The sequence below is a fragment of the Rhinichthys klamathensis genome, unplaced genomic scaffold (genome assembly GCF_029890125.1).
Source record: "Rhinichthys klamathensis goyatoka isolate OS25496 unplaced genomic scaffold, OSU_Roscu_1.1 h1tg000011l_1, whole genome shotgun sequence".
Lineage (NCBI taxonomy): Eukaryota > Metazoa > Chordata > Actinopteri > Cypriniformes > Leuciscidae > Rhinichthys > Rhinichthys klamathensis.
The window spans coordinates 9,724,723-9,739,356 of record NW_026606564.1 but is presented as its reverse complement, the minus strand read 5'-3'; the positions used below and the strand labels follow the sequence as shown (position 1 = coordinate 9,739,356).

Below are 14,634 nucleotides of genomic sequence, written 5' to 3'. Positions count from 1 at the left end.
CGCGATTTTTCTGTGCGTGAGAAAATGGTTGTGTGACGTGAGAGCGCGTGAAAAGTTACAAAACACACACACGCACAAGCGCGCTTTCTCTCAGACACACTCACCGACTCACGCACACACTCCTGGATGCTTTGCATTGATGTGGTACTTTAGAGTTGGCGAACTCCGTCAAACAATGATCCAAGCAGCGCGTTCTTGTCTCCCTCCTTTTTACACGAATGGTGGCTACGGCTAGAACGGCTCCGCAAAGGTCAAAACGGAATGGATTAATCTGCGTTATTTTTAACGCGTTATTTCTTCTCAGATTAATTCATCGAAATTAACGCGTTATTTTGACAGCCCTAATTTAAAGGGATCATGAATTGAGAAATCAAAGTTTCCTTGATCTTTTGACAGTTAAGAGGTCATTGTACTTTAAGAATATCCTGAAGGTTTCAGAACTCAAAACATCCGTGATAGTCCAAAAACAGCTCTTATTGAAGCCGAGCTCAGAAAACGACTCGTTTTGGCTTTTGTCACATTATTACTAGGGGTGTGAACCTACACTGGTCTCATGGTTCGGTTCGATTACTATTATCATGTCATCGATTCAGTTCAATTCGATATCACGATGCATTACGATGTACCGCATCCATTTATAATCACGCGTAACAACACCACAGAATAATTGTAATTTGACCATCGGGTGCGGATACTTAAATCAGAGAACATTATTGGGGCGGGTGGATGATTTGTATTTGGCTGTGGATTCGGGTGACGTTGGAGCTCATCCGCGTCCTCTAAAGCAGTGACTCTGCCAGGCGTTCACAGCTCGGGGTGAAAACGGCTAACGTGGTTTATCAAGTTAGTGGTTTTACCTCCTGCAGATTCTATTTGTGCGTGACATGAGCGCACACAGCGCGTGTCTCCTCCAGGTCGTGCTTACGGGGTTGTTCATAAAAGCCGAAATGTGCCCAGATGTAGACTGTTAAAGTAGTTGGAGCATTTTTAATTACTCGCACTCGCGTCTCACCTCCCTCTGCCATTGTGTGCTACCGCGACAAAGCACATACGTGACAAATGACGTCAGAAAAGAGTCAGTACATTATAATCGGTTATGGTCTATTACTGAACCGAATCGTCCTCGTCTGCTTTGCGATGCATCGTAGAAACGATTAATTTCGACACCCCTAATTATTACGTCATAGTGCGAGGAAAGGCAGAAGATCAAGCCCTACTTCTACATCATCGCCTCTTTAGCCCGGCCCACTGATCCGCACATGTCATATAGTGGTAAATACGAGACAGACGCAAACACAGGATTACTCCGGCAATGAAACCATAGAGCCACCTTTGAGGATTACAAGCGGTTTTGAAGTGCAAAGTTGTGGAAAAACACCCTTTGCATTGCTTTCCTTGTGATCGATTACATTAGGAAAGCATGGATGAACTTTCTTTTTTAACGTTAGTAAGGCACTGTTTGTTTAATTCCCCTCTCGAAGTTAATTTAAGCTGACTAATGAGTTTTTGAACATTGAATGACTTTTCTGAGGTAAATATGACGTTATTTAAGGTTTACAAGCCGTTTTATTGATGCCTTTCCGCAGTTGAAACACTGATTAAGCGATTACATGTGACGTGATACGGATTTCAGTAAGTTAGTAGTATATCTTTCAACATACCTTCCGGTATACATTTCGTGTTGTAACTAGTTAGGCAGAAGAGATGATCGATTCCACATGTGTAATGGTTGGGATGCTAAAAATTATTTTAGTATACAACTGAACAAATTCTGTGAATGGACAGCAAAAGGCATGTGAAATTTGTCGGTTTTCTCGGGTAAGCGTGACAAACGTGGCCGCGCAGGAGCGAGGGAAGGCGTCACCTGTGCTGAACGGGCGTCATGCAGAGAGCTCTCCAGCAGTAGAGCGACTGACTGCTCTCCAACACCACCACATTCACCACGTCACCGCGAGCAGGTCTGAAGCCCGACGGCACCATCAGAGACTCCAGGCTGAAGAACACGCTGTCTTCCACGACGCCACTGTTGCCTTGTGTCCTCGTCACACTGACCTGAGAGACAGACGGCACGAGAGTCCTGAGCAACTCTCAGTACAAACGACAATAGCTCGACTTATCACAACTAAACTCCCATTCCAGCTCTGGTTTCTGCATTCGTCAAGTCACCTTCATTTTTATAGCGCTTCATAAAATACAGGTCGTTTCAAAACAGCATCATGGTAATAAACAGGAAAATAAATAAATCAATGATGCAAACTTCAAAAATGGTATAAATTCAAATTCTGCTTTAAAGCAATAGTGTCATTATTCTATTCTCTATTCACGAAAGAGAACTGCCCAGCACAGAAAACAGCACTTCTCTTTCGTGTCTACTTGTGCTTGAATGGTTTAAAACCACATTAAAATGCACACACATGAATCGATAAGCGGAATAGAAATATATATATTCGAACTCAAGGGTGTCCAAACCGGAGGGCTGCTCTCCTGCAGAGTTTAGCTTCAGCTCGCCTCAACACACCTGCCTGAAGTCTCGAGTCTGCCTAGTAAGAGCTTGGTCCACTGGTTCAGGTGTGTTTGATCAGGGTTGGAGCTGAACTCTGCAGGACAGTGGTCCTCCAGGACCAGGATAGGACACCCTTGTTCTAGCTTCATGCATTCTTTTTTATCAACACTTGAATGTGGATAAGTTTCATTAAAGAAAGCAACATTTTGAGCAAAAAGCTGAGAAAAATCACATTTTTATTAAAGACTACATCTGGATCGGATTCAGAACGATGATCAAAACTCAGATGGAGTAGATCGAGTCCATCAACACCCCCAAAGCTTCACAGTCCTACAGCTTGTCCTGGGTTGACATTGCATTCAGTAACATTAGGCAGTTTTGATTTACAGTCAAACCAAAAAATATTCAGACACCAGTTATAATTTTTTATATTGTTTTACTAGTGGGTGCAGGACACTATCATTAATTTATGTAAGTGAGGATAGCAGAATAAAGTAAACTGTGACATATTATATCCAAAAATTCTTTATACAGTGACTACCAGTAAAATTTATAAATATTTGGGACCAAAAATTATTCAGACACTTTGACCAGACCATGTTTTGCTGAAGTGTTTTTTCTTTAATTGCTAATGGGACCTTTTCACACCACAGACTGAACACCATGAAGAATTGCTTAGTAATTGTTTGACCTAAACTGGTATTTTCTAATCGTCTAGTTAAATTTAACAGCTGACAGATATTCAACATAATTCATCTGTGAGACAGTCTAACAGAAGGATGAACAAAACCAGTGAAATATCAACCGATTTGATAACTCTAAATTCTTGTCATATTTTATTACCATTTTCTAAACTATAGCGGAATGATAATGTGAGAAATGTTGAAGGTGTCTGAATACATTTTGGTTTGACTGTTTAATGTTGATGATCGCGTTATTTTACATATGCATATGATTATGAGATCGCTTGTTTCTGCTTCTTTTTCACATATTTTTTGATCAGTGTTGGATTCAGCACTTTTTCAGAAGATGCGCCCCGTACCGTTTAACAGTGAAAAAACACGGAAAGCCGGAAAGATTCTGTCGATGCCGATTCCGGTATTGGAATGGATTTTAAACTCCCTACCCTACCCTGGCCAGGACATCCCTAAGTGTAATCACTCTTGACTTTTAGAAAGCCCAGATTTCCGCACATGCGCAGCGTGAGAATGACTGACCCCGTCCATGCGGCGGTAGCGCAGTGGAGAAACGGCTTGAGCCTGACTGCTACATTCTGCAGGACTGACCACATACTGCGCCAGCACCCAGTCACCCTTCATCGGCTCGAACCCTGAAACACACACACACACACCATCAACACTCTGTGAAACTGATTTAAAAACACTGTTGCACATCTTTTTTACCATTTAAAAAACTATTTGTAAATATAATATTTTTATGTATTTTACATATGAAATTCTTTTTTTGTAGTTTTTTTCAGTTTATCCTCTTTTACACAGCCAGGATCAGCATAGGCTTTTTCTTTGTGTAGCATTCGTGATCTCAGCAAAACCTAAACGTTTTTACACCATTTGATACACCAGAGAGAGAGACCGGCTGCAACAAACCCTGTAAAGGGTTCAAATTCAAACTCTGTTCGTCATAGAAAGAGGTCGCATCACTTCAGAAGACCTGGATTAAACACCTGGAGTTCATGTAGATTACTTTTACACTCTGTGTCCTTTTTCGTGCTTGAAACTGTTGCACCCCAATGACTTCTCAGGACAAAAACAGCTGAAAGATTAAAGCTTCACTATGAATTTGGGTAGCTGGCTAACTTAAATTATTATTCAGTTTTTATTACAATCTATTGTTGAAACATGTAAACAGTGGCTGTACTAAATACGAATTGTTTTGACAGATTTATTCAAATACATTAACCTGTTAACTCTCAGTCCCATTTTATGAGCACAGATCTGTAAATGACATTTCCAGCTTAAACTGTTATAAATTATGCTCTCAAGTTTTTTTCTCTTCTAGCTGACTAATGAGTTTATAGTCATTGAATGACTTTTCTGAGGTAAATGTGACTTTATGTGACATACTATTGTTTACAAGCTGTTTTATTGACATCTGTCCTGGGTTGAAACACTGATTAATCGATTATATGAGACGTGATTGATTTCAGTAAGTGGTTCTGTATATTTCAATATTCCTTCTGATGTTCATTCATGTTAAAGGTGCAGTGTGTATTTTTAGCGACATCTAGCGGTTCGGTTGCGAGTTTGCACTAAGGGCTCAGCCCACTGCTCACCCCTCCCTTTCGAAGAAGCTACGGTGGCTAAAACAGGACAAACATATCGTCGTCTGAGACAGCAGAGAATAGCCAGAGTAAGCCAAGAGTGTGTAACATTATCACTGTTTCTCTACCACAGTCCATTATAAACCACATCATGGATAAAGTTTACAAAGCCATAGTCAGGTGAGGATCAAGGGTCTTAATATATAATATAATAATAGTAATCAGCTGATTGTCTCACAAACGTAACCAGCACATTTATCCCCACATACCAAACCCATAATACAGTGAGAGTATGTTTAGCTGGCTAATATGAGCTGTTACTGTGGCTGAGCTGGTTAAAGCGTAAAGCCTTGTTTAAACTCGACGCGTCCGCATGAGCCCAAAGGTGCGCGCGGCAAAAATTACGTGATTGTAACAGCGCGCGCACCTCCGCATCCCCTAGACACCATTTACTACACACAATAGGCTTTTTTCTCTGATTTTGAAAACTCTTCGCGATCGACTTAAAATGCTTCCAAGATCGACTTGTCGACCGCGATCGAATGACAAGAGTACTAATCAGCTGTCTCACGAACGTAACCAGCACATTTATCCCCACATAGCAAAGCCATAACACAGCGAGGGAGAAGAACTAAGTTACATGAAACAATCCAACTACATATTTTACACCACTGACAAGGGAAAAGTCACTACTCACGGTGTTTATGGCTAGCTTCTTCTAGCTTCCTGCGGCTTCTCTTTCAAGGTAGTGACGAAACGCGCTCTGTAGCGCTGTGTGTTCGCTGGCGGCTACGGTAGAAACGTGACGTCACAATATGTCGACCTTCATAGAAGGGGGTGCCCGCGGTTATGTACATATAAATGTCTCATTCTAATAAAAACATTACGGTTTATTAAGTTCTTTATACACCACTGAAAACATAGTTATGGATGTCATATTGCATTTCTGTTAATAGATACTCAAATTTTACACATTGCACCTTTAATTGCTATAACTAGTAGTAAAGAGGAACAGACAATCGGTTGAATGTGAAAGGTCAGTTTAAATGCTGAGACTGTTTCATAGCAAAAGAAATGCACTAAGCATATGGTGGTTATTGGATGGGAGGCGTTAAAAATAATGTTTGTTGTCTGTTCACACATTAACTGAAAACAGCATAGATTAAAATATTGAATTTTGGGATTTAAGAATCAATATCGTTCATTAAAAAGATGATCGTATAAAATCAAGAAATTGTAAAAGCCTAATTTCAGCCATATCCCAATGTTTGTTTGTTTTTTGCTCTTTCTGTAAAAAATAATAAAACAGTTTTTATTGAAATGTACAAAATTTCTGTATTTCTGCATTATTACTAGCCTAAGAGGATTGTTGCAACTGGCTTGCAAGCCCCTGGATTTTAATAACAGCATCTATTCTCCTTTCTCTTTATTACTGTACCTCTCCATGCCTGTGAAGACCAAGTATCAGGTCATCCAACAGGTGTCACTGACATGAGCGCTTGTGTTCATCGATGTCATGTCACAAACAATGTGACTTCAGAATAAGTTCAGTTTTATAGCTCAAACTAGTGTTATTATGACGAAAACTTTCCATTGACAACCTTTTTTTTATGACTAACGATGACAAAACAACACCAACGTCATTAAACGATAACTGTGATTATATCAACATGCAATTTCGTTGACAACAAAAATTAGACAAAAAAAAATACTAACTTTACCAAAACACCTCTGGTTTTGTCCAAAAAATATTACTAACTGTTTTTAAACAAGCCTCTGCGAGCTTTCATGTTTGCGGTTGCCAGATTTAAGATTTAAAAATCGCCCAATCAGAGCTTTTCTTGGATACATTTTCTGCCTGGTGTTCTTTTCACTTAATATTTGCAATCTGGCAAATATTCCTATGAGGAATTTCTCATTCTCAACACATTTGGGAGAGAATGTGTTAATTTATGAAAAATAGCCTATAAAAAAAAAACTCAGGTAAAGGATAAGGTAAAATAAGCCACGAGTAGGAGTTAACATCCTCTAGATTTGTGCTTATACTGTATATGAAAGTGCAATAATTCTGATGAAATGTAAATATACGTTTCTTAAATGACAACAATCGACATGTTTTTTTGTTCAAAATAATCGTTAGCCGATTTATCAATGTAACCACTAAGTTTTCATTATCTAAAACACATTTAGTCGACTAAAACTTGACTAAATATGACAAAAACTAAAAAGAACATTTGACACAGGACTAAGACTAAACTTAAAAAATAGCTGACAAAATTAACACTAGCACTCAATAAATGCTTTTTTGGGGAAATTCAATCATGCTGGGGAAATTGTTTTGTGTTCTGACAGTTACAGATACATGATAAAAAGTGAATAAACGTCTCTTCTGACCTTCGCAGAGAGCCGATCGTGGGAAAAACGTAGTCTGGTTTATAAGTCCTCCGTCCCGATCACATGACGTCACTGTTCCAATCAGAGGCCTGGGTTTGGCAGAGTCCTGTTTCAGTGCCTCTGATGCTCCACTCTCCCACATGTCCTTCTGTAGCTCCACCTGAAATACACACACACAAACCAAAATCAACAACACTTCAATAGAAAAAAAGAAGCTCATAATAGTAAGAAATTAATAAACATCTAGACTGCACAATCAGTTACTTTTCACACTCTCACAACAACTATAGAAATACCCAATAAATCAGTGATTCTCAACCCTGTTCCTGGAGCCAGTATGTGTGTGCGGTCAAAGCCAGATCTGTCCGTTAAAAATAGACAGATTGTGTGTCTGTAGTCTTTTTATTTTTGTAACACTTATATTCACTTATGAATCGCAATTTTACCTTCTTCTGGCGATTCACAAATTTCAAAAATCGCTATTCTAAAGTGTTATATTTCATAAACTGTACTAAATTTAACGTAAATATGTAGGTAAAAATCCTGATTCTGAATTCAGCTCTCTTTCACAGCTTATAGCACTTCAATGGACATATCAAAGTATTCATTTTGATAAACCACCAGTTTAAAAAGTCTAGGGGGCTGAAATATTACCAAACATATATATATGTGTGTGTGTAATGTAAACTGTAAGTATTTTGTTGTATTTGAACAAACCAGCCAGAAAGCAGGAAAATGTTTAAAATAGTTTGAAAAAGTTGGTTGACCCTAAATGTTATTGTTTTACTAATAAGCTCTCCTTAATACCTTATGTTTGTCATTTCAATTGAATTGACAAACATGTCGAGGTAAGCAAGGAGTCCTTATATCAGTAAAACTTTCTTTCAGTTTTAAAGCTTTATTGAACACAAATATTAAGCCAATTAAGAGCAAGAAGATATAAGAAGAGCAGATGTAAGTCAGAATGCCAACTGTAAATGTGTAAGTTACTCTATGCTTATTAAATGGACATTCATCTCACCCTGAGCGCCCTCCACTGTTCATGAGCTCCTTCCCGGACGGCCAGGGCCTGAACCGAGTCTCCCACACACAGCACGGCTCCTCCTAACACAACTGCTGATGTGAAATACACCGCATGATCTATGAGACCATAATCCGCGCACAGATGCGTCACGACCCCCGTCCGCACCTGCCGGATCTGCGCTACACCTGGACACACACACACACACACACACAGAGTTAACAGCTCAGTCTCACCTGTACGCGCGGGGCCTGCTTTACACTCTACACGTTCTCCACTAACCCTCAGAGTGAAGATCCTGCTCCTCCTCATCCTCATGAGCTCTGCGCCACAGTGGGGAAAGCAGCTTAGACATGAAACACTGCACGACGCTCACCATGATACTGTCTGTTACCAAACAGAGCTGACGTTCACCAATATTATCACTTCACAAATAGCACAAATTTTGTACTCTCTATATGGCTCTGGTTAAACCCACAGACGCGAAGGTCCGTGAAGACTGAAGATCGTGTAATGACGTAGGGCTAGCTCATTGGTCGCACGTCAGAGGCGCCCGCGCCATTGGATGTGCAGTTGCCGCAGCACCGCCTATGAGCGAGCCAGATGCTCAATTACCCCTTTTCCACCAAAAACGAACTGGTTCGGAACTGGTGCTGGTTCAAAGTTGGTTCGGAGTTGGTTCAACTTGCGAACCTTCTCAGAACCTGTTTGTTTTTCCACTGACAAGAGCGCCCAGCGAACGACGTCGTTACGTCACTGTGTACGTCGCCATACATCTTAGCTAGAAACGCTTGCAAGTACAACATTACTTTGGGATTATCTCTAACTCGTGAACCAAGAAGGCTTTAAAAACAATTGAAATATGTAAGTCTTTTAATCTTTTCCTTTGATATGTAATCTTTTCTGATTAGTTATGTACTCCTGTCGTGTGTATTTTTTTCTTTCCATTTATTTGTTCTATATTGTGACTGTTTTCTCCTTTGTTTACATAACGTTTTCAATAAAAAAAAAATGATAAAAAAAAACTAGAAACGCTTGCGCTAACTTCAAGCATAACAATTACAATGGCGGACTACATCGTGTTTCTGCAAATGTTTCTCCTGGCTTTGCGATCCTATATTATGTCAGAAAATATGTTATCTAAACCCGCCCCCAGCCCCCGACGTAAGCATGACGTGGTAAAAGAACGGTTCTAGTCCAGCAAAGAGTTGGTGCCGCTTTGGAACCAGTTTTCCTGGCCGAGAACCGGTTCTTTGGCTGTCGAAACACAAAGAACCGGTTCGCGCGCAGGCACCGGCTCCGAACCGGCTCTCAAAATGCGTTGGTGGAAAAGGGGTAAATGTGTTAGCTGTGCAGCTACAAATGCGTTTTACATATAAGCTTCAGTAAATCGAGGAAAATGAGACATGAGTTTCCCTGCACATTCACTATATAAAATTCACTGGAGGAAAAAGTTCACGTGGCCGTCGTCAGATTTGGAAGTCGCTCAAAAGGCTCTTTCGCGGTTGTGGCTTCAGTCGACTTCAGTGAGGCGCGGTGGTTTATGGGATGAGTAGTTCCTTCCCTCGGAAATGAAAATATGTACACAGTACATATTGTACACCTTGTACGGTTGTACACCTTTGACTTTTTTTTGGATTTTCTCTTCGTTTTTTCACTCGAAATGATATGTTGTATGCTTATGAGTTCAGCCGTGGCTGGTTATCCTCAGACATGCTCTAAAACTCTTTAGATACGGATTTTCCAAAACGTCAATGGGAGAAATGAATGGGGAAATTTACTTCCGGCACCAAAGCTCTCTCGGGCTGTGGGCGGAACTGTAAATATAAATCCTATATTTTGCTAAAATATTTGTTGTTGTTGAAGAATATAAATGTGATAGGCCTATATGTAGAATTTCAAACCTACAAGTGTATTTTTATAGCGGTTTTGTTTTTATTTATTTTCATTTTAAGTTTAGTGATTTTAATTTGAACTACTTCTTTAAAAATCATTATTTTGTTTTTATGTGATTTGATTTGACCCTTTTTTTGCACATAATAGACAGACTGCAAGGTTATTCACTATGTTTGTTTTCATAGCCTTCAATATGAACATTGTTTTTTTGGGGTTTTTTTGGCCATATTGCCCAACCCTACCTTATGGCCTGCTTTTAAATGCTAAATTTTCCACCTTTTAGCTAAGCAGTAATGATACATTATTATCACTGTTAAATGGTTATTTAACAATTAGCCTACATTCAGTCCTGCATTACTAATTCGGTTTGTTTGCGACAAAACAAAAACCCATTCAAAAAGCCCACTGACATCAGCACAATGGAACCGCAAGTGCTAAAATGCTAAATAATGTCCTACAAAAATACATCATCCCTTCAGGAAAAGAAACACCTGACCAACCCATACCCAACAAACATGCCACACAGAAAGACATCCTGGCTTATTCAAGGACTTGAACTGGGGAGGCGAAGGGCTCTCCACTGAGCCGCCCTAGAAGTCCCTGTTCTCAAGAGACAGGCACACAGAGGAGAAATATCATACACATGATTTATTTATTTTTTCTTACCCAAGCACTCTGTCAGCTTTAAAGTCGACTTTCTTTCTCTCCTTGTTCTGCTCTGCTTTAACCAGTTTCTCTGGCCTTTTCCTTTCCTTACAGGTCAAGAATGCTTCCAAAGTAATTCGAGTAACATTTGCTACCAAAAATAACAGCTGACCATTACAACAGTTTTGAAAAATAATAATCAATACAATGAAATTAATTAAAATTTTACTTTACAATCATGTTCTGTGACACTATTTTCTCTTCCTTCTCACCCCAGTTTCCATCAAATCCTCCGGCAAGATCTCAAACTAATTTTCTTCTTTCTTCATAAGCCCACAGGAAGAGTGTGGCGGTACCTACAGTTGCCATTGCACACCTTACGTAAATAATAATAATAAAAATAAAACAAAATATTTCCTTTTAATGATGGGAGAAAAAAATCAGCAGCAGCATGTGCATTTGAATAATCTTTCACATACAAGATTGTCTCTGTCAGACTCAAAACACATACTGTCAGTATTTGTTTAGATTCACAACACACAAAAAGCTCTTTCTCAGACCAGACTCGAGTGATATTTTTGGAAGCAGGAAAAGTCACCAAAGCATTTATCAACTTAAAAAAGAAGAGAATTCAATTTACATTACGAGTCGGTGCAAGAAGGTTTTGTTCACTTAAAAGATTCATTGAAAACACAGATATGACCAACAAACACAGAGCAGTTCCTAATCAGGCTGGCCTTGACAGACACCACTGCATACATACACTGAACATATACCCTATATAAGTGTAAATGACGATGATAATGGTGATAGAGAATCATAGTACATGTAACATGAGCTTATGCTGCTCTAATTGACTTACTGCTGATATCAAGTGTTGTTTACATTTAAATGAGCCTCAACATTCTAAGTCAGTAGCAACAGAAGTTGACATTTGAAATCAACACAACTGTCCCTGCAGCCTTGAAGTCTGATCATACGTGCTACAAGCTCTTTACAACTCTTCAGTTTGGTAAGTTTCTTCAATTTGCCTAATTTGGGAAGTTGTTCTTTGGTCATCAGCATGCGTCGCTCAAGAAGAACCAGGGCTCGTCCCACACACCTGAGGGGATTCTTGGTGGAGGGCGTCTCTTCCATTCAAGATCTTTCACAGCTGGCAGCCGTAGTCAAGTTAGATCACAATTACAGCCGCACCTCTGTGGAAGTTCAAAGACCCAACGGTTTAGAAGAGCGTTACCTGCAGAACGCTGCTGTCCTTCCCGACATCCATCCAGCAGCCTCAGTCTCTTCAGTGGACGTGTGTCAGCAGGAAGAGCCTGTCTCCATCCATGGCTTCAATGTGCAGGGCTATCAGGACATCTACCGCTCTGTGGTGGAGCCCATGAGGAAGACACGCTCTGGTCGGCACCATCCCTACAGCCTTGAGCTGGGACTGAAGATCAAGCAGCGGCTGTGGGAAACCCTCAACTGCCCCTCACTGGTGGAGACGGAGCAGCCTGACGGACGTGTCCTGATCACGGAGAGCTTCTCCACACCCAGCAGAAGAAGCTTCGCTCCACGAATCGATGTGGACATCAGTGAAGAGCCCCTGCCCGAGGAACCCAGAAGAAAGAAGCCCAGACACTGAGTGGTCAGTGTCACATGGAAGCGGGGCCTGTGCATGTAAATAGTGTGTATATAGTTATCGAGTGAGTTTAAATTTATAGAGTAAGTTTTTGTTTTGATGAATACGTTTTTAGCACACTGCTATGAGATTGTTTGGATGCTTTTGGTGATTTTGGCTCCTCCTAAGTTGTTTTTAGTGGTTTTTACTGCATTGCTACATGGTTGTCACAGTGTTTGGGGTGGTGTTGACGTGTTTGCCAAGGGTTTCTGAGAGGTTGTTAGCTTGTTGCTGTGCGGTTGCTGAACTTTCGGCATTGTGGTTTTTCATGCATTGATACGTTGTTGATGGAATGTTTCGAGTGGTTGGCACTTGGTTGATGAGATGTTTTGAGTGACTGGTTGATTTGCGGTTAGGTTAGGGTAGGTTAGGGTCCCTCACACGGTTTGCAGCTTGACGTGCTGTGAGGGCTTGTGTGCATCAGGGATGCTGAGAGCTACACCACTGGTACTTCACAACTACTGGTAGGGTCACCCATAGTGGACAGGTCTCAGCTGAGGTGCCAGACGGAGACAAACCACCTTCTGGACAGGAGAGGATCGGCCTGATGTTCTTGGCAGAAGATCACAGTCTTGTGACAATGGCAACAACACCAGAATTACCTGTATGGAAGAAACTTTAAACTGATTACATGTGTGGAAGTCATCGTTGGATCGATGGAAGCAACCGTTCGAACAGAATGGTTTAATATCGGTAAAGGTGCACTACAAGGCTGCATTCTTTCTTAAGCACTCTTGTAACAGCGTCCATCCAATCAAATTTGAGGGCCGGTAATTATATTTTATTGCTTCATAAATGCTTCTATGCGTGTGGTAAACATTAAAAATAAATCACTTCTGAAATTGTTTCTAAATTTAGGCATATGATCACGTAAATTGATTGGAGCATTGAAAATTATGTAAACAATTACTATATACTCTGTATAACAGGTAAAGCAGTAATCTAAAATTCTTAAACCAGAGCTTAAAGGAACACTCCGACTTTTTGGGACTTTAGCCTATTCACCTTATCGCCCAGAGTTAGATAAGTCCATACATACCTTTTTCATCTCCGTGCGTGCTATAAGTCTGTTTGACGCACCCACCGCTAGCCTAGCTTAGCACAAAGACTGGATGTAAATGGTTGCAGCTAGCATACTAATCCAAATAAGTGACAAAATAGCGCAAACATTTTCCTATTTACATGTTGTGATTTGTATAGTCACTGAGTGTACAAAAAACAAAGTCACATGAGACACAGACATATTTTAACCGTATAAATACTGGGAACTATATTCTCTAAACGCGAAGCACTGCTACTTGGGCGGAGTGATAACCGCAGCTCTCTGCTCCTCACCACGGCGCGTCTCAGGTGCTGCGGTTATCACTCCGCCAAAGTAGCAGTGCTTCGCCTTCAGAGAATATAGTTCCCAGTATTTATACGGTTAAAATATGTCTGTGTCTCATGTGACTTTGTTTTTTGTACACTCTGTGACTATACAAATCACAACATGTAAATAGGAAAATGTTTGCGCTATTTTGTCACTTATTTGGATTAGTATGCTAGCTGCAACCATTTACATCCAGTCTTTGTGCTAAGCTAGGCTAGCGATGGGTGTGTCAGATAGAGTTACAGCACGCACGGAGATGAAAAAGGTATGTATGGACTTATCTAACTCTGGGGGATAAAGTGAATAGGCTAAAGTTTCAAAAAGTCGGAGTGTTCCTTTAACACAGCAGACTGTGCTTTGTAACATAAGTATTAACTGATTATTATGAATAATCAAAACGTGCATGTTAAACATAAAAACGAATGCTATCAGTCATATATTTAATCACAAACTAACGTTTTATCCTTAAATATGTAATCACAAACAATCACATAGTTTGAAAGTGCTGAAATCTGAATTTGTATTTAATTATTTTCCTGTCAAAATGCATTTAGTTTCTTCTTAATGAAAGTTCACAGAATATGTAACAATGTTTTATTAACATTTTAAAACTAACATAAAAATAACATGTACTGAAAAACAAAAATTATAAAACACTCAACTTAAAAAATCACAGCGTGAAAAACAGGATCAGAAGATCAAAACTATTACACCGTGTTGTCGGTAATTGTCATAATGTTCACTACACCAGAGCGTCGTTTCAATATGTTGTTGCATAGGTGAGAAAATAATAAATAAATAAAATGCATTTTATTCAAGTTGTACTTTTTCTGAGTTTAATTTCTAATGTCTGATTGTATTT

General features: G+C 39.8%; 1 protein-coding gene across 1 annotated transcript in view; it reads right to left on the bottom strand.

Annotated features, from left to right (window-relative positions):
• mov10l1 (Mov10 like RISC complex RNA helicase 1) overlaps nt 1–8,613 on the bottom strand; it is a 56,878-nt gene extending 48,265 nt beyond the window's left edge. Inside the window, exons 1-5 of the mRNA XM_056264805.1 lie at nt 8,482–8,613; nt 8,200–8,387; nt 7,179–7,338; nt 3,721–3,833; nt 1,865–2,052 (exon numbers count right to left, since the gene is read on the bottom strand). Coding sequence (XP_056120780.1) covers nt 1,865–2,052; nt 3,721–3,833; nt 7,179–7,338; nt 8,200–8,387; nt 8,482–8,578 — 746 coding nt within the window. The 5' untranslated portion in view covers nt 8,579–8,613. The remainder of the gene's footprint in view (nt 1–1,864; nt 2,053–3,720; nt 3,834–7,178; nt 7,339–8,199; nt 8,388–8,481) is intronic.
• Between the last annotated feature and the right edge of the window lie 6,021 nt (nt 8,614–14,634).